This window comes from Brachyhypopomus gauderio, chromosome 1, assembly GCF_052324685.1.
Source record: "Brachyhypopomus gauderio isolate BG-103 chromosome 1, BGAUD_0.2, whole genome shotgun sequence".
In the NCBI taxonomy this organism is placed as follows: Eukaryota; Metazoa; Chordata; class Actinopteri; order Gymnotiformes; family Hypopomidae; genus Brachyhypopomus; species Brachyhypopomus gauderio.
In genome coordinates, this window is record NC_135211.1 from 26,853,607 (window position 1) to 26,879,938 (window position 26,332).

The window sequence follows — 26,332 nt, forward strand, 5'->3', positions numbered from 1 at the left end:
CAACTGGTGTGATCAGCGGATTTACTTAGACAAATAAGAACTAGTTCCATTCACAATAACTTAATACCATAGTAGTCCATGTGTAACCAAACCATATAGTGTTACATTATACGTCAATTGAACACGGTCAGAGTTAAATAATAATATTTAACAGAAATATACACTATTTGTAATGTACATCATAAGACATCATTTGCCAATGTTCGTCCTGACTGTGGCGTTATAGCATGTTATGCAAATAAAAAAACAGTGCTTTGATACATTTTTTATTGACCAAAATATCAGCACAAATGCTGGAAAGGAAGACAGGGTTTTCTGGTACCTTCGAACGTAGCCCCTTAACGGTTTAAGAAAAATATATTTGTAAAACACTACATGCATAAAAAATTCCGCATATATGCTTATATGCTAAAGGGAGATGGCTACGTGGTTTATTAGTGAAACGTTCCAAGACCCAGGAGCGCTTCAAAATTTATGTCTGAGCGGCGACTGTAATAAAAGGCTGGAATGAATATTTCAAACGTGACCTATATCAGCCGGAAAGGAAAACGCCATTAGAATCTCTCCGTTGTTTGGACACGGCGCGTGTTTGTCGCTCGCGCCGCTCTCCGAGGCATGGCAGTACAGTAGCTGGCGGAAAGCGCGAGGAACGGAGCGAAAAGGGAGTGTCTGTTTCACGAGCGGATTATTGCTCTGTGATTACTCTTCCGCGCGCAACCACAGCCACGAGGAAGCGCCCGAGGAGACGAGGGGAAACGTCCCCGAACGCAAAGTAAGTGATTAAAACTCCAGACATTTCAGTTTTGCTGTGATTAGGCTTCAAGGCTTGGCGTGTACTCGTAGTTCTCTGTTTTCGCCTACCGGAGAGTCCGATTATGTTTGGAGGGTTTGAAGTGAGAACTGTGTGAAATTACTTACAGGGGTAGATGTTTTAAATATAAAAAAGCAAATATTTCTTATGTTAGGCAGTCCTACCTGTAAGACAGGTAATGTTTTTGTTATTTAAAGTTCTACTTGTAAATGGATGTAGTTTGAATACTGAGTAATATTTTTATGCAACTTAAACATTTTTAAGTCCCAAACAAGTTCTGTGTCTGTGCCAGAAACAGTATGTCAAACTTTTGGCCATGATGCCAGTGGACTGCATTATTGTAGTCGAAAGGTCATTGCCTCTTTATGCTGTCAATCAAAACCCCGTGGTCATTGAAATACAACAGATAAATGTCCGTTAAAGGTTACCGCGCTTTGCAAGCAGACTGTTATAGGCTATTCTCTCAGAGATTTTCAAAATGTGCAGTAATATTTTGCTTTTCAGTCATCTCACATCACTGACCCTCTCACTTCCTGCTAGTTTTCAGGATTTTCAAATTGGTATACTGCATATGTCCACCACCTCCAAATGTTAGCTGTCTGGTGCAGTCACAGCCTGCCAAGTTTCAGAGTTGAGCTTCAGTGATTTCCGCAGTACTGCTCTCTGGATGTACCGCGGGGGAATTGTAGTCCTGCTGACTGAGAATCCGAGGGCCTTAAACTCATTCCACTTCTACAAAGGCATTTCCATAGCAATTAGCTGCCAGGCCTTTGGGCTCGCGCTTTTAGAGAAACTTAGCTCGCGCTCCCACTTGTAATCTTCCTCCCGAATATTTCCTCCATCCTCCCTCTCATTATTCTTTGGCGTTTATATTCAAATGGGATCTTAAAACCTCGATAATTGAATCCGGTCCACTGTTTCTGTCTAAAAGGGCCCTTTTCCAAGAGACAGGCCGTTTTCGAAATGAATGGGATGAATGTATAAAATCAGCGCTGCTGATTCCTTGCCCTGCGCTCGTGACCCAGATTTAGCGCTTATTTTTCTGCGATTCTTCTTCCGTTGTCTTGGGCCTAAACGGCTTCCTGTGAAATACACGTGTGATGGAACAAACGATGCGATTGCCGAATAAAGGTGCGAAAGTTTCAGTCCTACTTTGTGCAAAGTATCTGATTAATACCAAACTTCAGGCTCATGCATATTAATTCTCACTGGTTTGAGGGCATTGTTTTCAAATTAAACCTTCGCGTGTCTCATCTTTTAGTGTGAGCGATGTTAACTGGCTAATTGTCACAGTCGCTCAGCAGACAGCGTTTGTTTTGGTAACAGTCAGCCCAAGGTCTTGCCCCCCACCACAGTTCTTTGCCGTGATCTTGTGAATATTTAATATTGAGCCCACGCAATTCTTGCGAAATTGAAAAGCAAAACTGAAAATGGCCGCGGCGCCTATACACTTCAAAAGAAAGTAGAAGGGTAACGAGGGCTACGCAATCTCGCCGCTGCACGTGTGTTCGTTTGTGCGCGCGCCTCGTCGCTCACGGGGCTGGCAGCGCGTGTTCCGTATCATGTTCCCATGAGCTGAATTCGAGGTTGCTATGGAAATCATCTGCTCTGCTACAATTGTCACTGACCCAATTGGAAAGAACAGAGCATGCTAGCAGAGCTTTACAAAGAGGAACCCTTTCTCTTTGGTGTCAAACTCCTCCACTCTGTAAATAAAGGAGGGGGGGGCGTTCCTGCGTGTTCGGTGGAACCAGGTCATGACAGTTTTAGGACTGTTCAGACCTGGTTTGGTCATCACTATTCCTGAGGCCTTGGAGTTCAGCTACCCGTGTGGACCTGCACTCTTTGTCTCTCTGGAAAGGTGCACCAGGAAAAAGAAATCGTCTCACGGTGCCACAAACATTCCGCCAGTTTAGCAAACGGTGCTGCAAAAGAATCAATACCTCAAACTCACTATGAATGTGATTTCTTGTTAATCAAAGGAACTGCCTACCACTGCAGTATACATCAGAAACTAAACACTCAGACCCCAAGGACAAAATACACTAAATGCCTGACAGACTTTGTTTTACTTATTTGTCCAGGGCCTGTAAGGAAAATAAGCAGCTGTGGCACATTGACCGTCATGTTTGTGAACAGTTAACGTTCCTGGGGACTCAGTCCTGTAAAATACACACGGAAGATGAGAATCAGAGGTGTTGTGTACACCCTCAAATGCTTCTGCATTCAGATTCTCCTCTGATGTAACATCGGCTGCCAGCACTATTATAAGAAATGCCCTTGTGTCAGGTCATAGCAGTCACACACACACACACACACACACACACACACACACACACACACACACACACACACACACACACACACACACAGGTGGGAGTCTTCCACGGACTGAAATATGGAAGTGTGATACCGACACTAAACAGAGTGCTGAGAAAGGCTCCACACCGTAGAGGCTTTACCACTCAAAGGCCATGGAGATGGAGCGTTAAAAGCCACTGCCTCTGTCCCCTCTGTCCCTCCCTGCTACCTCTGTCCCCTCTGTCCCTCCCTGCTACATCTGTCCCCTCCCTGCTACATCTGTCCCCTCCCTGCTGCCTCTGTCCCCTCCCTGCTACATCTGTCCCCTCCCTGCTGCCTCTGTCCCCTCCCTGCTACATCTGTCCCCTCCCTGCTGCCTCTGTCCCCTCCCTGCTGCCTCTGTCCCCTCCCTGCTGCCTCTGTCCTCTCCCTGCTACCTCTGTCCCCTCCCTGCTACATCTGTCCCCTCCCTGCTACATCTGTCCCCTCCCTGCTGCCTCTGTCCCCTCCCTGCTGTCTCTGTCCCTCCTGCCGTGTTGTGATTGAGAAGTGCTTGTGTGTGGATTTGCGTGTAAGCACTGTCTGAGTGCGGAGAGGCTAATTAAGTGGAAGTCAATGAAGGAGAGCTTGCTGTGCAGCACAGGTCCAGAGCAGAGGACGACAGAGGCACTCCAACAGCTGCAGACAGCCAGAGCCCGCTGGATCATACCATATAGCTAATAGCTCAGCTAAGGGATTAAATTAGACCCGAAGTTAGGTCTAAGTTATGGTGGGAGGAGGAGTCTAACTAATTAAAAGTTTGAAAGGGACGCATGCTGATTGTAAATGACTTCCATGGTGCTCATAGGCCTACCGATGAACTCAAGCTGTTCAAGCAGTTAATTAAAAAAAAAAGGGGAAGAAGTGGTGAAGCAAATCGGTTACAGATTGCAATTAATGTGCTTTGCGATGCATGCCAGGACAAAGCAATTCTGCTTCGTTAACTAGAGAAGGCCTGCCCGGGTCAAAGAAAAAACAGTGGTCGTTGTTTATTTGTACATCCATTATTGAGACTAAACCGTCCATGGCTGCTGCACAAACGGAACAGAAAAAAAAACAAACCGAAAAAGAGGCTTGCGCATCTTTAGGACGTCTCATTGTTTCCATGGCAACCCACCTCTGCATAGTTCAGGGGGAGGAATCCAAGGGAGTCGGGCGAAACGACTCGTCCTCGAGCTGCCTTTTATGTCGCTGTCTCCTATCGGACGAAACGCGCAACAGCCCGCCTTTGAATGACGGTGGAGCACAGGGAAGAATGGCTGGGTCTTCAACACAAAGGCGGAGGGTGTAGCCCTGGGGAACTGCCCACACTCATCTGTTCCGGCTTCAGGAGGGTCATTTGCATGTCCAAATACCCTCCCCAGAACTGTACTTGGTATTCGCAATAGAGAGACCTTACTGATAATCTGTACTGTGAAGGACTTAAAAAATGTTCAACTGAATTTTTACCGGTCTCACAGAATATTGGCGGTGAATTGTCTGAGTATCAATTTCATGAAGTTCTGTATGATTTTCCATTCATGGTGGGATTAAAAGCTCCGGGTCCTGTCAGCCGTCAGACTTGGGCTGCCACGTTTTGCATTACCGAAAAATGAAAATGACAGTCAGTCTGCTGTGCAGTTTGAGGCGAAGAGATTCGTACTACAAGAGAGAGTGGAAGAGAGGAAGAGAGCCTGTCTCATTTACAGCCTGATTGAGCTTGATTAAGTGCTCACCCATTTCAGGACTCCCCATGTACTTAACACCCTCTCTTTCCATCACCAAAGGCCCAGAGCACTCCACCTGTAATAAGCCAGTCAAATCATTATTACAGTATGGTTAGATGGCTCACAACGCAGCGACGACTGCCAAACAAACCAATTCAGCTGTGGAGGTTTCTCCGTGAAACCCTCCAGTGACCTGCCGGGTCTAAAAGGCAAAGAATGACTGGAGATTTTGCTGTTTTGGGGGTTGAATATCAACCGGCCTGGTTGATGTGTTTACATGCAATCAAGCCCGGTAGAGCTGTTTCATTGCCTCTGCAGGGTCAGCTCGGAGCTGAACACACCATCCTGTGTTAATTAGGTTTGACTTTGATGAGTGTCGACACCCGGTGCTGTAGCGTGCTACCAGCACACGAGCGTCAGTTCAAACGACATTGCTGTAATGAAAAATCAATGTTGCTGTTCACTGCTTTGAGAAGGTCTCTGTGGAATTAGTGTACTTTGTAGGTGGCTCTTCTTGTAGGTGTCCATGTAAGAGGAAAATAGGAGAGTCAATGCTTATTGTAAGCAAGGGAGTAAGGGAGATGGGGGTGGGGACGGGAGGCGGTTGCCTGGTTACTGATGGATGCTAAGCTGTGGTCCAACAGCCCACTTCAGGCTAATTGTGTACACGGTTCAAGAGGACCACAGCTGAACAGCCACGCACAGCTGACCATGAGAGGGAGGACATTTTGGAATTTTGGATAATATTGAATTTTTTTAGAATGTATTTTCTAAGCTTCACTGCAGTTCTGGAATCATATGGATATGTTGTTTATATATAAACATTTGGGTGGGTGTATTGGGTGAATATATACACATGGGGATATGTTATTTAAAAAAGATGGCAGATTTCTTCATAGATTGGGTGGTCAATTGAACAAATCGGACTGAACCTTGTGCTGAATAAGATCAACAACATGCCTCATAACAACATTGTTATTGATGATTGATTACTGAATATTGATTTCCTGTCATGGCATTGGATTATTTAGGATTTAATGCGTCTAGATCAGGAGTGGCCAACCTGCGGCTCTTTGCCTGGTTTCATGCGGCTCTCCAGCCGGCCCGCACTCTCACCTGCACTAACGGTCTGTGCCGTGGCCCGGTTACCTCATCAGACTGAGGGCGACAGACTGCTACATCTTCGTGGTGCGCGGTTTGTTTACAAGCCTAGCGAGCCGCTAATACTTTTAAAACCGGCATAGTGGAAAACGAGAGACTAGCGGTATGAAGTGACTGCTTTGAGTCTCGTTGGTGAGGCGCGGTCTTCTGTCACACGTTTGGAATAAACCACATACGAGGTGCAGCAAAGGCACCGCAGACGACTGAGGGAGCTTCAAAACTACTGCTGCTGTCTGTTCTCTTCTTCCTAAAGGGGAGTGCAGGTCAGTGGCGTTGTAAAGAGTGCTGATAACGGAGTTTATCCACTTTTTACTTAGAAAACAACAGTTGCGTACATAACAGAGTTCGTAGTGTGCTCCAAATGTGACAAAGTCCTGAAGCATATCATGCCTTATGTTTATAACAATTTACAAGATCAAATCTCACTCCAAGTGATCTTGGCAACCCTGGTGATGTTCAAGCGTGCCTATGTATGATGTGGCTCTTTGCCGTAACACAGTAAAAAAAGTGTCCTCTGACGGGTTGGCCACCCCTGGTCTAGATTATGAATGGACCTTCTAAAGTGGTTGCATAATTGCTAATAATGTAGTAAGTTAGATCTGTTGTTGTGTTCTCTACATTTACACTGCCACTTTATTCTAGTGGTGAGTTTTTGACATTAGTGTAACTTTAATGGTCATTTGTTAAAGAGACATGCCTTGCTCTGTTTACACCTTTCCCACTGACTCTGTAGCTCACTGACAAGGGAGACTTCGTCCTACTGAGAAGCCGCTGGGGTCGTTGAGGGCAATGTCGGTGCCCACGGCCCACGAGTTCCACTGGCAGAGCCTGGCCCGCCTTTCCAGCGGTCGCGTCTACCACTCGCTGGCTGAGGTCGGAGGTCAGCTCTACATGCTGGGGGGGTGTGACGCCTCAGGAAGGCCCACCAGCTCCCTAGAGCGCTACTCTCCAGAGACGGACCAGTGGGTCAGTCTACCCACAATGCCCACCGCCAGAGCAGGGGCCGCCGTGGCTGTCCTGGGCAAGCAGCTTCTGGTGGTGGGAGGCGTGGGGCAGGAACAGCACCCCCTGAAGGCCGTGGAAGTGTACAACACAGAGGAGGGCAAGTGGAGGAAGAGGTGCTCACTGAGAGAGGAACTAATGGGACTTGCCATCACTGTCAAAGGTAGTATGAGCAAAACTAGCACATTTGTAGTGACGTAAATCTTGAGTAAATGTCTGTGAAATAATTGATACACATCAGAGTTTAGAACAAAATAAACATTTTGATGTCAACTACTCCGCTAAGGAAGGGAAGGTTGACAGACTCAAGAATCAGCAAAAGAAACAGAATGATAATATTGTGCAAATGATTTGTTGTTTGTAAATATTAGATTATAACTTAGTCTGCTTTGACTCATGATGAAATATGATTTGAATTACCTTCAGTATGCTTGCATATACTCTTTTAAATAAGATTGAAATCCCTCCGTGAAGCTTCAGGGAATTTTTATTTGAATGTCATTTACACCTAAGTCAGTGCATAAAGTGATATCAATGATTTATTTGACTCCTTTTTGTGCTTTAAATGAGTTCTTCACAGCAAAATGAAGGTTTGCCCTGTTGCTGTATCTGATCAGATGCTAGAGTCTTTGCTGTTGGGGGAATGGGAAGAGACCTGATGCCCAGAAGTGTTCTACAGCAATACGACCTTCGCAAGGACATGTGGGCCCTCCTACCCCCCATGCCCACACCTCGCTACGATGCCAGCATCTGCCTTCAGGGAACCAAGATATATGTAGCTGGTTGGTAGAGCTGAATTTGAAGTGCAGGGGGTACTTTATAACTGTCAGAGCATCTCAGTGTGTGTGTGTGTGTGTGTGTGTGCCGCGCTTTACCTGTCGGCCTATTTCACTGAAAAACTCTTACCCCCTAGGTGGGCGTCAGTGTAAGCGCTCTGTGAAAGCCTTTGAAGTCTTTGATATGGATAGCCGGTCCTGGTCATCCCTCCCCAGTCTGCCCTGTAAAAGGTCGTACTCCGGGGTGCTGTGGGACAGGTCGGGGCGCCTCTGCTGGTTGGGAGGACTTCGCCAAGGAGGGACTCACCAGAGCTCTAAGTTTACCAGGAACGTTAACATCTTTGATCCCAGCCAGGGTGAGTTCTTAAACTTTTAGAAGAAAACGTCTAGAAATCGATCAGCTACTTGGAGAAGATGGACCGTCATACTGCACATCTGTATTAGCATTCAGAGATAACTCTGCCCTTTTCTATTCAATTTCAATTCAGATTAACTAAAAAAAAAGGTGTTGCACGAAACAAGGTGTGCCAAACCCTGGGCCTGCTGAAATGAGTTATTGATTTCTCTGCAAGGACTTGCCTCTTGGTTTCCCCCTGTACTGTTTCCGTTCAAGTATAATCATTTCTAATCAGACTCACCAAGACAGAAAATTGCTCACAGACCTTTTTTTCAGCCCTGAAGGTATAATACAAATATGTCTGCCGTCCCCGCCAGGCTGAAGCGGTGGGAGGGGCATCATTTTCACACCATGCGTAGTTTGCTCACTACAGTAATAAATCATTTATCTGTTTTTTTTAATTATTCCATTACTGCAGTCGGTGTCACTCAACAGGTGTTGGAGGCGTACACGGAGGGAGTCTGTGAGATTAAACCCTGATATCTAATTTCCCTCGGCCTGTAAGCATCGGTGGCAATAAAGACCACCCTCACACAGCCCACCCAATCGAATTTAACCAGCCGATAAGATCTGGCTCTGCATTACAGGGGATGACAGGGGGTGTTCCAGCTATGCTCTTCAGGACCAGATTGCCGGCCCAGATTCACAGAACAGGGGTTATTTTTCAGCCCATCCTCGTCCACTGCATCTGCTCCATGTCTATGCACGGCCTGCTGTGAAAAGAACAGGAGCTCAGGAGAACGGCACTCCATGAGCAAGATGGCTGCGTACTTTACTGCGGAGCTCATTTTGATGTCGTGCATCTGCTAATTAAACTGCGACTTTGCAGAGCAAAATGGTCAATTAGGAAGTAACGCTGATGCAGTAGCCAATGAACACAGGATTCATTCGGTAATAGGAGACATTTTAGAAAAATTAACTGTGCTGTCAGCACCTTGCAAAAACAAAAGCCTCAGGATTTTGGCTGGCCCCACAGTGTGTCCAGTCTGCCAAGAACTATAATCAATATTCTGTCTAAAGCTGCCACACTCCTCATTCCTCAGTCGGGTCAGGCACGGGAGCTACGGTCCGAGCCGGCGGGCTGATTAATTCACTCGTAGAGCAAATGCGCGTCGCTGGCCGAAGGAATCGGAGCTGACGTCCTGAGCCAGGCTCGGTTCTGCTTCTGCCCGGGCAAATGGCAGCTCGGGGCAGCCGTTAATGCTGGAACCATCGCTGCCACAGCTGCACTCCAGCGCCGGGAGGCAGGAGAATGCTGCCACGGTGTCATGAGCGAAGGAGCTTGAAAAGACGGATCCAAACAGCTTCAGGCTCTGGCTTCACTGATCAGTTGTTGCTCTGCAACCGCTTCATTGTCTTTGGGCCGGGAGACTTTCTATTTTGGCAGCCAAATGTGATAGGAAGTGTAAATAATACACCAAATTAATGCTCCACAGCTGTGACATGCGGCGGGTAGAGAAGCTCGGCTCTGCCTCCTCAGTGCAATTAAAGTGTTCTGAGTCAGTGCTTTTCTGCAAAATTGTCCTCGTAGTCATTTATTGCAGGCATCGGCTTAGCCATTAGCACTCCTGCAAATGGAATCCGTTCTGTCAGCCCTAATCGAGAAGTAAACAGACTCTAATCTTGAGCTGTCTCTCTGACAGCAGTTGGCGTGAGCTGCTTTCCAATAACATATTCTGCAGCATGTGTTGGGGAGCAAAAAATTCATAAAAGTCGTAGACATTAATATGCTCGGTCCAAAAAATGCACTGTTTATGTGGGCTTGCTCTTCACTATTCTAAACTGCAGATGTGATATGTTGTGTGGTGTGTTTGCTGCAGGATCCTGGATGAGGTCTGAAGACACCGTTTCCCTGAAGACTAAGCGGGCAGACTTTGCGGCCGCCATAGTGCGGGGACGGATGGTTGTGGCAGGGGGACTAGGTATGCTATCGCCGAACCACGATGACAAATACGTCCCAGGACTTCGTTCATAGCTGCACTGCACATACACAATCACGACGTGCTCATGGTGTAACGGACGTGTGTGTTTCGTGCTCTTTTCTGTCCCTGGGGTCACAAAGGTCATCAGCCCTCAATGCTGGACACTGTTGAGGCCTTCCATCCTGAGAAGAGGAAGTGGGAGAGCCTGGCTCCCATGGCAACACCCCGTTGCTCCGCCTCCACCATTGTGATCCGCGATCGCCTGTTGGTGGTGGGAGGTGTCAATCAAATCCCAAGCTCAGCTCATGAGATTCTTTATGTGAAAGAAGAGGAGAATATTTAACTATGCCCATCTGTAGCCTAGGAGAGTTGCCTTCAGAAAGTCATTAGAGTGCTTAACAAGCTCTCCTGCTGTAGAGTATCTCAAATGCTATATTTGTCAATAGGAAACAACACTACCACCCAGAAGGGTCTGGTCCCTTTTAAATAACAAAGCACAAAATAGAAGACGTCTCATAGCTGTAGTCTGTAGTACGCAGCACACACAAGATAAGACGCTCGCAGCAGAATGTTCTCTGCCACATATCAACATACTGAATACTGTAGATACAGCAAAGCATGTGAGATTTCACAAGAAATATACATGTTTTTCATGACTTCTTCTGTGTTTGACTATTGTTCTCCAGGAAGTGTCTTCAGAGACGTTTGCAGGGTATTTTTGTAGCTTTACACAAAATTGTCAGGTTGCCACGGCTCTCGATTCTAGTCGAACTACGGTCTTGAGTATTTCAGCGACAAAGTGACATTGTTTTCTCACAAAGTGACTTTTGTAGCCAGAGCAGGTGCTGAGCCGCGGTGGCACAGGTACGTGGTGTTTGTCAGCTGCTTCTGTGCCTGCGGCTTGGGAAAGACGGACTGTAATGAAATGTGCTTTTGCCCCACAGGGTGTGATTATCTGACTGTTCTGGTCTTCTCTTGTCATCTCTTGAATATGTCTGTTTGATTCACACAATATGTTGAAGGAATGTCTACGCCAAGTAATTTATATTCAAATGTTGTGTATTAATGGAAATGTTGAAGGACATTATGGACTCAGAGACAGTGGAATCAGATTTTGATTTTCATTGTAAGCACACAGAAATAATATATATAGATGATACGGTTTTGGGTGATGACAGTAGTCACAATTACGAGCAGCTTACATCAATGCACTGGAATACAATAAATCCACAGGCACACCAGGAGTGTTTCATGTGTCCTAACTAGTGGTATTCCTACAATACAAAGAATAGACGTGGAAACCACAGCAATAAATATCCAGCACAATGTAACAAAATTTGCTGTTTTGTAGTGTGGACTGTCATTAAAAACACTGCTTTTCTCATCCATGTCTGAATCCTGTTTTGCTGCGTGTGTTGTCCTCTGTGAAACCCAGTGTATAGCGCTGACCTCTACTGCTACCACCTTTGTGTGTTTTGATTTAATCATGTCAAGCCCCGTCTCCCTAATCTCGGCAGAGAAAGTGCTGGTGGGGAAGACTGAGCTGTGGGCTCTATCTCTATCGATCTCTCTCACCTCTGTTAGCGTGCAGAGGTAAATGACTCATGGACACACCGCACCACTCGCCTGCCCGTACCGCTCCAGTTCTGACCCCTACGGGGTGCTTTAGCCTCCAACAGGAGCTCAACTCCAAAACCACAGCCCTGGATATATGCTCTTCGTCAGCTAAACGACGTTCCCCCTGATGTATGAGGCAGTTTAGCACTAATTACGCAGCGCTGTTGAAGCCAGATCTTAATGAAGTCGAGAGTTCTGCTCGCCGCAAGCAGAGCAGATGTTTGAAACAAGGGTAATTTTCGCTAATGTTGTCTTTAGGATTTAGTTGTCAGGGCTTCCAGAAGTATATTTAACTTTGTGCGAACATGATCACCGTGTGAACACAGTTTTCTGCCCCAATACCCTTTGATACAAGGCCTAAACTTGTTTTCCAGCATGGTGGAGGCACCTGTCATGTGCCTCAGGAGATCAAAAGCCTTATGAACAACTTAAATGATATCTATCTGATATCGGTCTGATATAGCTCAGAAACCACTATATTTCTTATGCTTTGGAGCACATGTAATTACATCATTTACCACATGGTGGCATTGTCACACAGTAAATATTTTCATTTGCTGCAATACAACAGACCTATGTATCTTAGCCCAAATAATCACACAATTTTAAAGAAATAACTAATTTAAAGAAATAACCTGATATATTTTAATTATTATAAAGGAAAGGTATAACTGTGGTCTTCACAATGTTGTGATATTTCATTAAATAAATGAACATAGTTGAAAAATATTTAGCTGTATTGTAAAACTTTTTACAGCTTTCTGGCATTTTTAGCTGATTGACTTTAATTAATTTTTTCTTACAATTCATTTCACATTCTTTTGTCAGTGTCTTGACGTTTGTTTGTCATTTCAAATAGAAGCACCTTCACTGAACACATTACTGAGTACACCTGTCTTACACCTGTCTTACATCTGTCCTACACCTGTCTTACACCCATCTTACACCTGTCTGACAGGTGCATTCTATTGCTGTCATCTGTAACATGACTTTAGCAGTGGACCATTACTCACTAGTTTGTTTCTGACCATACAGCCACCAGATTGTGTGACAGTCACAGCTCAACAGCATTACTGGCATGAGCGATGGACACCAACAGGTACTCCACTGGTGGGTCGTCTGAGGCCCGCTGTGTGCCGGTCAGCGTCAGTGTCACTTCCACCCTGAAAAAATGAACAGTGACCTCTGAATGGTTGGAGGGTGAGTAATACCAGCTGTAGTCTCTAATTATACATACGACAACACTAAATGTATTTAATGAACAATATATTAAGTCATTTAAAACACATTTATGAATTATCATAATGTTATAATGCTGTGATTTTCTTGATTGGAGTGGTGGTGTGGTATTTAAAGGTTCAACAGTGTTAATGTAATGGCGAATACTGCCATCTTGACATGTTCGACTAGGAACCTAGGAACTCATGGTCTGAGTTCAGAGACAGCAGACCAAACAGGGCCGTTTCCACCCATGAAGAATTGCTGGACAGCAGTAGACTGCCAAGAATGAATAAGGTGTGTGCCAACAGGATCACCCTCACCCTGTCAAACCAACTGCAAAGTCCTAGAGTCCTGTCAAGAGCTTTCCAGGCAGAGTTGCATATTACACGACATTCGTGTAGCATCTCAGTCACTCTAGGAAAGGGGAGATCATGTGAGATCTTGCGAGACTGGCCAGCAGTGGGGGATCATCAGCGTTTGAGTGCGGGAGGACCTGAACCTTCTGATCCTATATGACAATTAACCTTCTAAACGAAATGTCATAACATGCTGTTAGTGTAACATTATTTACACTAGACTGCACGACTACTTCTTCAGTTAAAGTAGCATGCATAGACAGGGTAGACAAAACCCTTTTTGTTACTACCATTATATAGTGGTAGTTAAACTCAGTAAGTAAAGAAAATGTTCTCTGATCCATGAGTCAAACTTGGACCACGGCCTTAAAGGGTTCGACTAGGAAATGTGCTGTTGCTTTTGTTTTTTTATACTATTGCATGCTGTTGTTCACTGTGTGTTCATTTAATCAGGCTGAACGTAATGATTCAGTGTCTCACTCCTCATTTATGGTGTCCACAGAACCAATTGAGCTTGTTTTTTTACAGGAGCCCCTTACAAATGACAGCAGCTACACAGAGAATCAAAATATTAGACTGCCATATACTTACCAGTATGTTTTCTAAATGAAATGTGACTAGCTGTGTGACTGTCACAATATGTGTAGTAGTAATAGTATTCTATCCTTTTAGAAGCAGTTACACTTATAAAAATCACTGTGATGGTTTGTTGTATTGTAGCTGTAGGATGTATATTTGAGTTGGATCTACCGTTGAGTGCTGTTACACTGTTTGTGCTGTTTGAGTGCTGTTACACTGTTTGTGCTGTTTGAGTGCTGCTGCTGGGTTTATTTCAATTACACCACATGGGCGAGTTCTTTTACAATTTGCATAAACATATTTCATTTTTCAAACACTGATACTACACACCAATCACCTGTAACAAAAAAAAACCCTTAGCTAACCAAACAAACCCATTTTCAGATCTGTGGCTTTTTGCATAGACTTTCCAATGGCTAGCCAGTAAAGCTCAGGTCCTTGGGGGCATTTGAGGTGACACTCTCTGGGGTTGAAGTACCTTTTTAAAGATGTGGTTAATGCTGGCCATCATGTAGTCAAGCTACTCTGTAACCAAGCCTTCCTGTGCAATAAGCCCCCTGGCTCCTTCCACTGGGGTACTTAGCTGGTCATGTGATCTTCTTAAGCATTGGCCACTGGGAGACCTATGCAAAGTGGGTCATTTCCCTTGGTGGTCTGCCATTGGGGGGCTAGCGCTCATACTGTATGCTTGTGCCCACTAGCGATTTTTCCACATTAAGCTAAGTAATGGGTGGTGCTATTCTGAATGTAATCTCTTTGCTCTTTGCATAGCTGCTCAGTTCAGGAGGCCATAGGTTGAAGTTTAGCGAGGTTGTCAAGAGAATGGGAGAGGAGAACCAACATGCAAGAACATGGTTTTGCTTTAACTGTGTTTATTATTCCAACAAGAAACAACTGGACTAGCATGGACCCCACCATTGTCATCAATCATATCCTCTCAGAGTCACGAACCCTAAAACATGGCACCCTAAAGTGTTTTTAAGCTTTTAAGATTTTTAACAGCTTGTAATTGTGTCTCATTAGTACAGGGGGATGATTTAATTTTAGATGTATGTATGAAATATTTTAGGTTGTGCAATTCTCACTTTTTCCAGTGTGCGTTGCCTTTCTGAGAAACAGAGTGTAGGAGACAGTTGTACCCTGTGACCTTGTGAAGTTATTTTCTCATTCACCATTGTGGGAAGGTGTGTAGGGGGTGAGAGGCAAGAAGGAAAAGCCAACACCACATCTGTTTAGCTAAAGAACTGAACTCCACTGGTGTAGAATAAAACTCCACTGGTGTAGAATTACACTCCACTGGTGTAGAATTACACCCCACTGGTGTAGAATTACACTCCACTGGTGTAGAATTACACCCCACTGGTGTATAATTACACTCCACTTGTGTAGAATTACACCCCACTGGTGTATAATTACACTCCACTTGTGTAGAATTACACTCCACTAGTGTAGAATTACACCCCACTGGTATAGGTCTACACTCCACTGGTGTAGGACTTACACTACACTAATGTAGAACTACACTCCACTGGTGTAGGAAGTTGATGGCTATGTGCCCCATCCCAACTATGATGTATTTTTGGTGATACTACTGTAAAACTGACCTGAGTGTGGTATCTCATTGTAACATAGTAACATCTGGAGTAACATAGTACTCCAGATGTAACACATAGTAACATCTGGAGAACAAAGATGTTTCATACATGGAGGACCCACTTCAGTGTTCCATGTAGTTCCACGCACAATAAATAAATGAAGAAAGAAATAGAAGCTGGTGTGAAAAAAAAACATTAAAATAATGTTTGTTTTGTTTATTGAAACTAAGAAAATAAATTTTCTCAGTCGATTTGGATCATTTCTCTGATCAGAATTGAAATTCTCAAAACTTCATTCAATCTCCACATCTCCTTGTTATTTGTACACATCATAATAGCATTTCTCATTGTAAGCATCCCCACTATTTACTGGGTACTGAAATGACACCAGATGACCATGAAACAAGCTACAAAGTTCAAGATCTTTCAGGAAGATATCCAGTGTGATGTGGATGATGTGGCCCAACAGAGGGAGTGCCAGGATGTACAGAACAGAAAGCACTATAATTCCTTAAGTTGTTGTTTTGAATGTGTAGAGTAAGTTTCTAACTTTGCAATTTTTCCAGCCAAAAAATCTGATTAGTTTTTTCAGTCAGATTAGTTTTTGTCAACAAATTGCAGTGCAAAAAATACAGTAAAAGAATATTACTGTATAAATTTGATTCCCGTCCAATTTCTTGCTGTCAGTCTCCCACATTGTCAGTGTTCTGTGTAAATTTATATTTTGTGTGTAACACGTATCGTTTCATTTGATATACCACAGGATGTGCAGCGATCTTGGAATCCAAAGCTTAGCTAGTTTCCACCTGTCACGGTACGGCGGCCCCCTACTGGTCGCCCCCGTCTACAGCAGCAGCTTGTCCTGTGGGTGTGGCGTTGTGTTCGTCCCTCAGGTGGGCGGAGCCCGCGATCCGTCTCACCTGAGGGTCGTTTGTTCGTCTATATATGTCTTGTCTTTGTACCAGTTGACTGCTGGTTATTATATCCTTAATTCGGATCAGTTCACGGGTTTTGGTTTGCGCACTTTACATATTAAACCATCCTATTTCCCTGAGACTTGGCGTGATCGCTTCCATTTATTTTCGCTCACCCTGCCCGTCACAGAATAACCAGCCACCTTCGGAAGCCGCCGGTCTCCTTTGCTTTTTCCTTCGTTCGTGGTCATGTCTCGTGGTAAGTGTTTGTCTGCGTGGTGTTTTGTTTGTTGTTGAAGAGCCCCGCCGTGCTGAAACGTTGTGTGTGTGTGCAGCACGGCGGTGACCAGGGCAATCGACCCCGGTCGGGCTCTTTGTGTTGTGTGGTCACTTGTGTGTGCATGTGTGTGTGTGTGTCAGTGAACGGATGTATGGAACGTTGTGCGTCGCTCGCTTGTGTTAATTGTTGAATATGTTGTGTGTGACGCTGTCGCCGCTCGTCACGGTCGCCTCGCTCCCCCGTGTGTCTAGTGTTTTATGTGGGGAGCGTCTGCGAACTTGAGCGGCGCGTCACCACTGTTTGTGTAGAGCGCGCATGTGTGAGTCCTGTCCGTTTGCCGTTTTGCACCGTGCTTTTGTCTAGTCTTTGTGTGTTTTGTCCTAGCGTGCTTGTGAACTGTTGTGTGTAATTCCACACATGCTCCTCCCCCTTGAGTGTGTGTGTGGGGGTGGACCAGTGATGGTCCCGTGCCACGGGGAGTGGCACGGAGGGCGTCGCTCCTAAGGGAGACCCTGACCAGGAACGTGGGGGGTTCTCCTGAGCAGGTGGAACTCCCCTGCTAAGACGGAGACCCCTCCCCCATTGTAAGGGGGATCAGGGCAGTGCGCGTCTGTGTTTTGTGTTGGTGTGTGTGGGTGTGTGTGTGCTTTTTGTGTTTTATGTGCAGGTGCTTCTCCCTGGCGGTGGATCGTGGCAGTCCTGGACCTTGTGGGGGTCTCCAGCCGGCAGGAGCCCCCTTATGTTGTGGGGTGACCGGAGCCCGGTCGGAAAGAGCCCCTCTCTAGAGGGCTGGGGCCCCCGAATGTTTGGGGACGATAGGGCTCTGGTCCGAAGAGCTCCTGCTGAAGATGGAGATCCTCCCTCCTGCTCGGGGTGACCAAGAGGCCCTTGGGGGCTGTTCCCCAGCCCGCGATAAGGGTGCTCTGGGCCTCGGTCTCTGGCGCTCCTGGGTTTGGTGGAGGAGTCCACCTCGTAAAGTCAGGCTCCGGCTGGGGCTGACTCCCCAGGAGGCTGGGGTGGCCCCTAGCAGAAGGCAGGGGCCAGCTCCGGGAGGAGGTAGGTCCAGGAGGTGACTTAGCCACGCCCCAGGGAGGTAACCTGCACACATACACCCCGGACGGACACGGAGCCGTGGCCCGCCGTCCTCGCACCTGTGGGGCTATGCGGCTTAAGGCCGGTTAGGGCGTGAGGGCCCTGTGACCGACCGGGGCGTGGTTTTGTCTTGTTGACGGCCCAGTCGGTCCAGGGTCCCGCCCAGGTAGGCGAGCTAACCTGTTTGTGTTTTGTGTTTCAGCTCCGGGACTACAGGGGGTGTGTCCCTTGTCCCTGCCTGCCTGCCCCTTTGTTTTGTGTGCTGCTGCTGTAGGCCGCACAGCCGGTGGAGGGGAGTGCGGCTTGGAGGGGGGATCTGTCACGGTACGGCGGCCCCCTACTGGTCGCCCCCGTCTACAGCAGCAGCTTGTCCTGTGGGTGTGGCGTTGTGTTCGTCCCTCAGGTGGGCGGAGCCCGCGATCCGTCTCACCTGAGGGTCGTTTGTTCGTCTATATATGTCTTGTCTTTGTACCAGTTGACTGCTGGTTATTATATCCTTAATTCGGATCAGTTCACGGGTTTTGGTTTGCGCACTTTACATATTAAACCATCCTATTTCCCTGAGACTTGGCGTGATCGCTTCCATTTATTTTCGCTCACCCTGCCCGTCACACCACCAGAATATTCTTACAGTGTATAGTGCAGCACTGATAACATGACAACATGACAGTATTTTGACTGCCTTATTCATAGGCAATGACACACAGATTGTATGTTTATTATTATTTATATTAATAAAAAATAAGGTATTAATTATTATATTACAGTTTTTGACGACTGCTAACGTGCATTTCCCAATACTTGTGATACATTGTCAAAACTCTAAACACAGCAACACATTGACCTCACACAAATAGCCAAATAGTTCATATCGTGTTCAAAAGTGCATTTTCCTAACTAAATAACAACTCTGCATTTCACAATGCAAACAACTTTGTTAAAACACAGCATTCAGTATCCAATCATTCTTTCAAACACTAGCACATATTCTCTTTTCGAGATGAATATAGTCAATCACTGCACAACCACTGTAAAAAAACTAACATTTGATGGCAATACAGAAACAGTATTACATGTAATATTTTACCCTCTCCCAGCAAACAACAGACATTTTACAGTAACATCTGTTGTTTTCTTAGTCAGTTCATTTTTACTGTAATCCGCTTCATTTGGACTTTTTTTCAAATGTACATTTTTGGCAACATACTGTCTACACAATGAGTGATATTTACTTTTAGGTACTATATGGAATGTAGATTAGACAAAAAAATGAGTCAGTAACAGTTTTGCAGTAAAGGGTATATTTTACTGTATTAGGGACATTACTGTAAATTGTGGCCTAACCCAAAAAATAATTATCGTAATTGTAAACATAATTAGCCATGGTTACATACATACAAAAAAATACACATATACAAAAAAAAGCCACACAAAGGGGAAAAACAGAATACAAAACTGAACAGTCTTGTTAGGTCTAATCTAAACGGTCTTCAGCAGTTGGCCACATGTTTTCATCCACATCACATCTGATGTTGGCCCTTGCCATGCACCTGGGATAGAAAAGCTTGGTATGCATTATTCACCCCTGGCAGTCTTCAGCTGAAATGTCTCTGTAGCCGGGATCCATTGCATTCAGGAGGGACATTTGGTCATGGGGCCGATGATCAAACACCTTGCACCTCCAGACTGAAAAAAGTTCCTTAGTGGGGTTGAGGAAAGGCGAGTAGGGCGGGAGGAAAAGAGACATCACTCTTTGTGATGACATGAGAATGACAAAATGCTACATCGTCCCATCACAAATGTCCTCGTGTTTCCTCTCACCTGTTCCCTTTCTGCTTCTGGAACAAGTTGTTGGTAGAATTCATTCAAAAACGAAAGAAGGAGGTCACTGTTATAGGGACCAATCTGGCATTTGTGAAGGACCAAACCAGCACTTGAGATTGCAGGACAAATTGTTATATTTGCTCCTCTCTGACCTGGTACATTACTGTACTTCATTTTATACTTTTTATAAATATATATATATATATATTTTATACTATACTTCATTTATCTATCTGTGCAAAAAAATGTGTACAACAGTAATAACTTTTCAGCTGCCTTTGTTTTTGCAGAACTTGGCATTTTATACGATATTTAAGGTTTTGAACCTTAGGTCTTCATTTTTGGCATGCTGTGTACAAGCAATTGTAAATAAGACAAAAACGATCCAGAATTTTGTTATTGGATAACCTTGTGTGTATAGAAAATTTAAGCATTATAAAAACATGTAAAATGACTGCATTTTGTGCCATAACAACATGAATTGAACTAATAGTATAGCCACTGAAAACTGATGTTGTGTTCACTGTGTTTGGAGTTTTGAAAATGTGACTACAGATTGGACAAACGCACGTTAGCAGCCGTCAAAAAACTGTAATATATCCATTAGATTATATTCATTTGATATGAATGAGCAAAAATAATATACATACTTGCTTTGAGTGGCCATGTAAAATGGAACCTGACAAAGAATATTTACATTTAGTCTGGTTTGATCCAAACCACACAGACAGAATTCAGTAGAAAACATATAAGAAAGCCAATTCATCACTGATGACGAGCTACAATAGATAAATAGGCAGACAGATAGACAGGTTGATTATAATAGCATAACATACAGATAGACAGACAGACAGACAGACAGACAGGTTGATTATAATAGCATTTCCTAATATTTCATTTGGCATTCTCGTGAGCCTCTGGGTAACTGCCACTCTCTGAGTAACCACCTGCAAAGTTTTAATGTAAACAATGGAAGCAAACCAGATCACGCCCCTGTGTGGTAACATACAACAGTCCAGTCAGGAGGACCTCTGCTCATGCTCTGAACGTCTGGAGGCCACAGTTCTACACGTGTCACGGCCTCGGTTAGGCACACACGGTATCTGAGTCGCCTCATATACATGTGACCAAATGTAAACAGGGCAGAGTGAAGGAGAGAACACGGGAATGTGGATCAGGTCCAGCACTCGGGTGAACACGGGAATGTGGATCAGGTCCAGCACTCGGGTGAACACGGGAATGTGGATCAGGTCCAGCACTCGGGTGAACACGGGAATGTGGATCAGGTCCAGCACTCGGGTGAACACGGGAATGTGGATCAGGTCCAGCACTCGGGTGGTTCCACACAGACGATAAGAGAGCAGAACTACTTCATTTTATGCACTTAAAAGTATAACTGTATAACTGTATAAGTATAACTGTATAAGTATAACTGTATAACTGTATAAGTATAACTGTATAACTGTATAACTGTATAAGTATAACTGTATAAGTATAACTGTATAACTATAAGTATAACTGTATAACTGTATAAGTATAACTGTATAAGTATAACTGTATAACTATAAGTATAACTGTATAACTGTATAACTGTATAAGTATAACTGTATAACTGTATAACTGTATAACTGTATAACTGTATAAGTATAACTGTATAAGTATAACTGTATAAGTATAACTGTATAACTGTATAAGTATAACTGTATAACTGTATAACTGTATAACTGTATAACTGTATAAGTATAACTGTATAAGTATAACTGTATAAGTATAACTGTATAACTGTATAACTGTATAACTGTATAAGTATAACTGTATAACTGTATAACTGTATAACTGTATAAGTATAACTGTATAAGTATAACTGTATAACTGTATAACTGTATAAGTATAACTGTATAAGTATAACTGTATAAGTATAACTGTATAAGTATAACTGTATAACTGTATAAGTATAACTGTATAACTGTATAACTGTATAAGTATAACTGTATAAGTATAACTGTATAACTATAAGTATAACTGTATAACTGTATAAGTATAACTGTATAAGTATAACTGTATAAGTATAACTGTATAACTATAAGTATAACTGTATAACTGTATAACTGTATAAGTATAACTGTATAACTGTATAACTGTATAACTGTATAACTGTATAAGTATAACTGTATAAGTATAACTGTATAAGTATAACTGTATAACTGTATAAGTATAACTGTATAACTGTATAACTGTATAACTGTATAAGTATAACTGTATAAGTATAACTGTATAAGTATAACTGTATAAGTATAACTGTATAACTGTATAACTGTATAAGTATAACTGTATAACTGTATAACTGTATAAGTATAACTGTATAAGTATAACTGTATAACTGTATAAGTATAACTGTATAAGTATAACTGTATAAGTATAACTGTATAACTGTATAAGTATAACTGTATAAGTATAACTGTATAAGTATAACTGTATAACTATAAGTATAACTGTATAAGTATAACTGTATAACTATAAGTATAACTGTATAAGTATAACTGTATAAGTATAACTGTATAACTATAAGTATAACTGTATAAGTATAACTGTATAAGTATAACTGTATAAGTATAACTGTATAAGTATAACTGTATAAGTATAACTGGACATTCCAGGTTGAGAAAGTAAAAGTCCTTCCGAGGATTTCACTCAAGCTTGCTGGATTTTCTAATTAGTGGCAGGTAAAATTCTTGGTAAGGACTTTTACTTTCTGAACCTGGAATGTCCACCTCTGATAAATATGCATGCATACATAAACAAGTACAGTCATTTCATCCATGGAGATCCTTATTTTTCCCCAATTATTTAATTTATTCACATTCCATGATACAGTATGTTTGGTCTCGTGTAAAAATCATACAAACAGACTCTGTCAACACTAGTATGATCACTGTAATTACCACTGAATATATCTATTTTAGCTTGAATACATTTGAGTTGAAATGTACAAGTCACTGAATAATGATGCCATGACTCTGTCTGACAGTAGCGTATACCCTCCCCCCCCTTTTCACCCACCACCCTCAGAATCCTGAAAACAGACGTTCTGATCTGAGCTACCCCGGGAAAGTCACGAAGCTTTTATCTTCTATAGTGTTATTTCATGGTCATAACGTCATTTTCTTGTAATGGGAAGATTACAAAAACTACTTTCTCAAGACCACAACTTGAGTTTTTTCATGTTATCAAAGGCTATAAACTACATGCAGATGACAGAATGTGTCCAGTGATGTATGTGGGGTAGTGAAACTTGTGCCGGGTCATTTCTCCATCCCGCCCACATCATCGTCTACCAAAAGCTCAAACTGAAATAAAGGCACTCCGTTCATCTCTGACACAGTTTTTTCTGTCATGAGCATGTGCAGAAACACCTCTGGGCTAGCATGTCTATGTGGGTGTTTCCTCTTCTGTCAGTCCCTGATTAAAGTCAACATGGATGCACTCATCAGCTGTTGGCGTACGGCATGTATGCCTAACTATGTACCATGGTTAAAATATGTTGTTAAATCAACCTGTTGTGATTTATCTTGAAATCACATAAAAATCTGATGTTATCTCAAGAAAATACTTGAAAACTTTTCCTATCTTAAAAAATCTAGCCTTTATCTCAAGAAAACAGCTTCTGTTATGATGAGATTAAATTAGCTGCTATCTCAAGAAAACATTTTGTTACCTTGAAAAAAAATCTGTTAGCTTGAGATGAAGAGGAGAATAGCCAGGCAGCCAGTTATCCTTAAATTAAAATGAATCACGTGAGAGTGCATCACGTGAGAGTGCAACATCACGTGAGAGTGCAACATCACATGAGAGTGCATCACGTGAGAGTGCAACATCACATGAGAGTGCAGCATCATGTGAGAGTGCAACATCACATGAGAGTGCAACATCACATGAGAGTGCAGCATCATGTGAGAGTGCAACATCACGTGAGAGTGCAACATCACATGAGAGTGCAGCATCATGTGAGAGTGCACATCATAATAATCTGATTTCATGTATGTTTGACCCTTCCCTAAACCACTTTTTATAAATGATTTATGAATAAGATCAAGATCTTTTTCCATTAATATATTTTACTGACATGGCTTGAGCTTTTGGGAAACTGTTTTGCACTTATGTCAGTTTTAAGGAAAAGGAAGGAAAGGAAAGGAAGTTTAAATTCTTTGTATTTCTTTGTTTTTTTCAAGAGCGAAGAAGCTTGCCTCTCCTGATGTGAGAGATCTAATGATTTGGTGGAGCTGTGCAGTGAAAGGTTAGCTAACCGGGGAAGACCACAGGATGGCAGGCCAGCCAGGCGCTGTATTCCTGAGCCTCCCTCCGTCTGAAGGGCTGTGTAGAGTGTCAGCAGGCTATTCACAGTGCTTCCCAGCTCCTCTACGTCCAAGAGGGCATTCTTCAGGGGCAGGTGGGGGGCAAGGAGGCGGGAGGCGCTGTGGAAACGCAGAGAGAAAAGCTGGCTGAGGTTTCCTGAGGGTTGCCACAGAGACCGGCCGTCCCGAAGCCGTCGCTATGAGACGATTTGTTTTGTCTCCTGTTGCCACCTCACTTCCTTGTTGGAAAAAGACGAGGGAAAACACTCAAGGAAATGATTAGCTCTGAGCATCCTTAATGGCCAAACTGTGTGTGAAGACCCGGCGTGTTTAACCAGACTGAGACGCACTTGTTTGTTGTATGTTTAGGGCCCTTCTAAAAAGGGAATCAATCCTTCCATTTAAAAAAAGCCCTCAGATACCATATGTAGGCTGATTACAACCTGACCAAGCAAAAGAATGTCCTCTTGACTTTCACCCAGTTCTATATACCTGACTTACTGTTCAGGAACCTGATGAAACTGGTTTTCAAATTCTAATTACATTGTTTACACAACTTTTATTTGTAAATAAAGGAAAATGTGGCTCATGAAAGGAAAAACTAATTCTCTGTGAGTAAACTGGCTTGAATAACATCAATGTAAACAAAACAAAACCAAGTTAAAATCAAAGAATACCGATTTCATAAAGTTGCTGCTTATATCTGTGCTCTAAAGTGGGATTTACTGACCGGGGGTCTGTCTAGGAGTTAATATAATCTGTTAGGTAATATAGATTCATTAAAAAATAGACTGGCTAAAGAAGTGTATTTTTTTGCACTGGAAGGTCACCAAAGAGGTGTTTCACCAGCATATTTAGATATGAGGGTAGAAAACTGACATTTGTAAAGAGTTTGTGTGTTATTTGACACTGTGCTGGGCAGTGAACGTGAACATACCAGTTTGGTAATAATTCCTGACCTTAGTCAGCTAAAATATAAAAGATCTTATTTATTTTATTAACACTGGCTATGTTTAATTTTTCAGTCCATTCACATAAATTCTTAAGATAAACCTTGTTCTTAATTTCTGCTTTGTAAGCTCCTGGCTGCTGGTGACTTCAGGTAACCTGGACGTTCCTCTGTGAGCCTGCTGTCCTTAAGAAAAGCTAGTCAACCCAAGAGTCCTGTCTAGGGACCTCGTTAGGGACAGTACATTGTGCTTAATGTGAATGCCAGGGAGAGCAAGTAGGACACGAAGCACTCCCAGAGGTCCTGGCAGGTTCCTCCCCCAGCTGGTTGTAGCAGCTTCCTGTCAGTCTGATAGTTCTTAGAACAAAGCACTATGCTACACTCCAGGGCTGTAGGTTATGCTGCCTGTTTGCAGGACATTTATACCAAAGTGCCATCCAGTTGGAGCCTGGGACCTTGGCAGTTCAGTTCAACAGGTGCCCTTTCATTATGATCAACACTATTCATATTTGACATTAACACAATTCATATTTGACTCCTTGATGTGGCCGGATGTTGTAACTCTCGTTAGATAACTGGGAACTGTTTTATATGGCTTCCAGGAATTTCCAGAACTTCCAGCATGCTACTGTTTTTGGTAAACACGTTTGATGCATCAGCTGAAAGATTCTGCGTGTGTGATCCGGTTTTTTAGCCAACTCCCAGTGACTTTGTCAACAGCACACAAGACTTCAAAGCAACTTATCTTTTAATCATAGCGATCAAATCTAGTGCATGGCTCACAGCTGAAATAGGCCAGGCGCTGAGCCCTGACCAACACTGCTGTTTTGCCAAAACCTCTAGGTGTACTACAACCCCAGTGGGAACCTGAAATGCAGTGAAATCTTCAGTCACCATGTTGTTGTAGAATGTTAGAAATATATCCTGAATGACGTTTATCTTCCCTGAGGTCAGTGGCTGTTTGACCAGTAAGGTTGCTGTTTGTTTCCATGTATCTTGGGAATGGGTGTGATGAAAAACACCCAACCTTTAGAAGTTGGTCTAATCAGATCTGAGGCCCCCGGTGGCTTCTTGCTGTGGTGATGTAGGTACCAGACTTGCTGGCAGTGCATTTAATGAACCTGTTCCATAAAACTAAGCTACCTGGAGAACCTTCTAAAAGGCTGTAGTTTCACTTGATTGACAAATGACATGAGTCACAAGTCGCCGAATCGCCACTCTGCACCGCTGTGAAATCTGCGTGCCACTGTGAAAGTGAGAAACTAAAGTCTATTAACTGGAACAAAATGTCAGCGGGTTCGTGGTTGTCACTGCTCCTCACGTCAGCGCAGCGAAACGTCTTTGAAACCTGTCGAAATGAGAAACACATTATTTACACATGCGCATTACGTTCCTCCTTACAAGCATTTATTTTAGCACGCTTATATTTGACATCTAA

At 43.4% G+C, this 26,332-nt stretch overlaps 1 protein-coding gene across 1 annotated transcript; it reads left to right on the forward strand.

Annotated features, from left to right (window-relative positions):
- The first annotated feature begins 465 nt into the window (after positions 1-465).
- Positions 466-12,235, forward strand: klhdc8a (kelch domain containing 8A). The gene is made up of 6 exons (XM_077006523.1): positions 466-772; positions 6,752-7,183; positions 7,638-7,802; positions 7,934-8,152; positions 10,014-10,115; positions 10,256-12,235. The coding sequence occupies exons 2-6, from the start codon at positions 6,808-6,810 to the stop codon at positions 10,456-10,458; spliced, it is 1,065 nt and encodes a 354-aa protein (XP_076862638.1). The 5' UTR covers positions 466-772; positions 6,752-6,807; the 3' UTR covers positions 10,459-12,235.
- The last annotated feature ends 14,097 nt before the right edge of the window (positions 12,236-26,332 follow it).

Excerpts from the sequence above, each read along its gene's own strand:
- klhdc8a (XM_077006523.1), top strand. The coding sequence starts at position 6,808 with ATGTCGGTGCCCACGGCCCACGAGTTCCACTGGCAGAGCCTGGCCCGC. Across the intron at positions 7,803-7,933 it reads AACCAAGATATATGTAGCTG|GTGGGCGTCAGTGTAAGCGC; the intron begins GTTGGTAGAGCT and ends CTTACCCCCTAG. Across the intron at positions 10,116-10,255 it reads GGTTGTGGCAGGGGGACTAG|GTCATCAGCCCTCAATGCTG; the intron begins GTATGCTATCGC and ends GGGGTCACAAAG.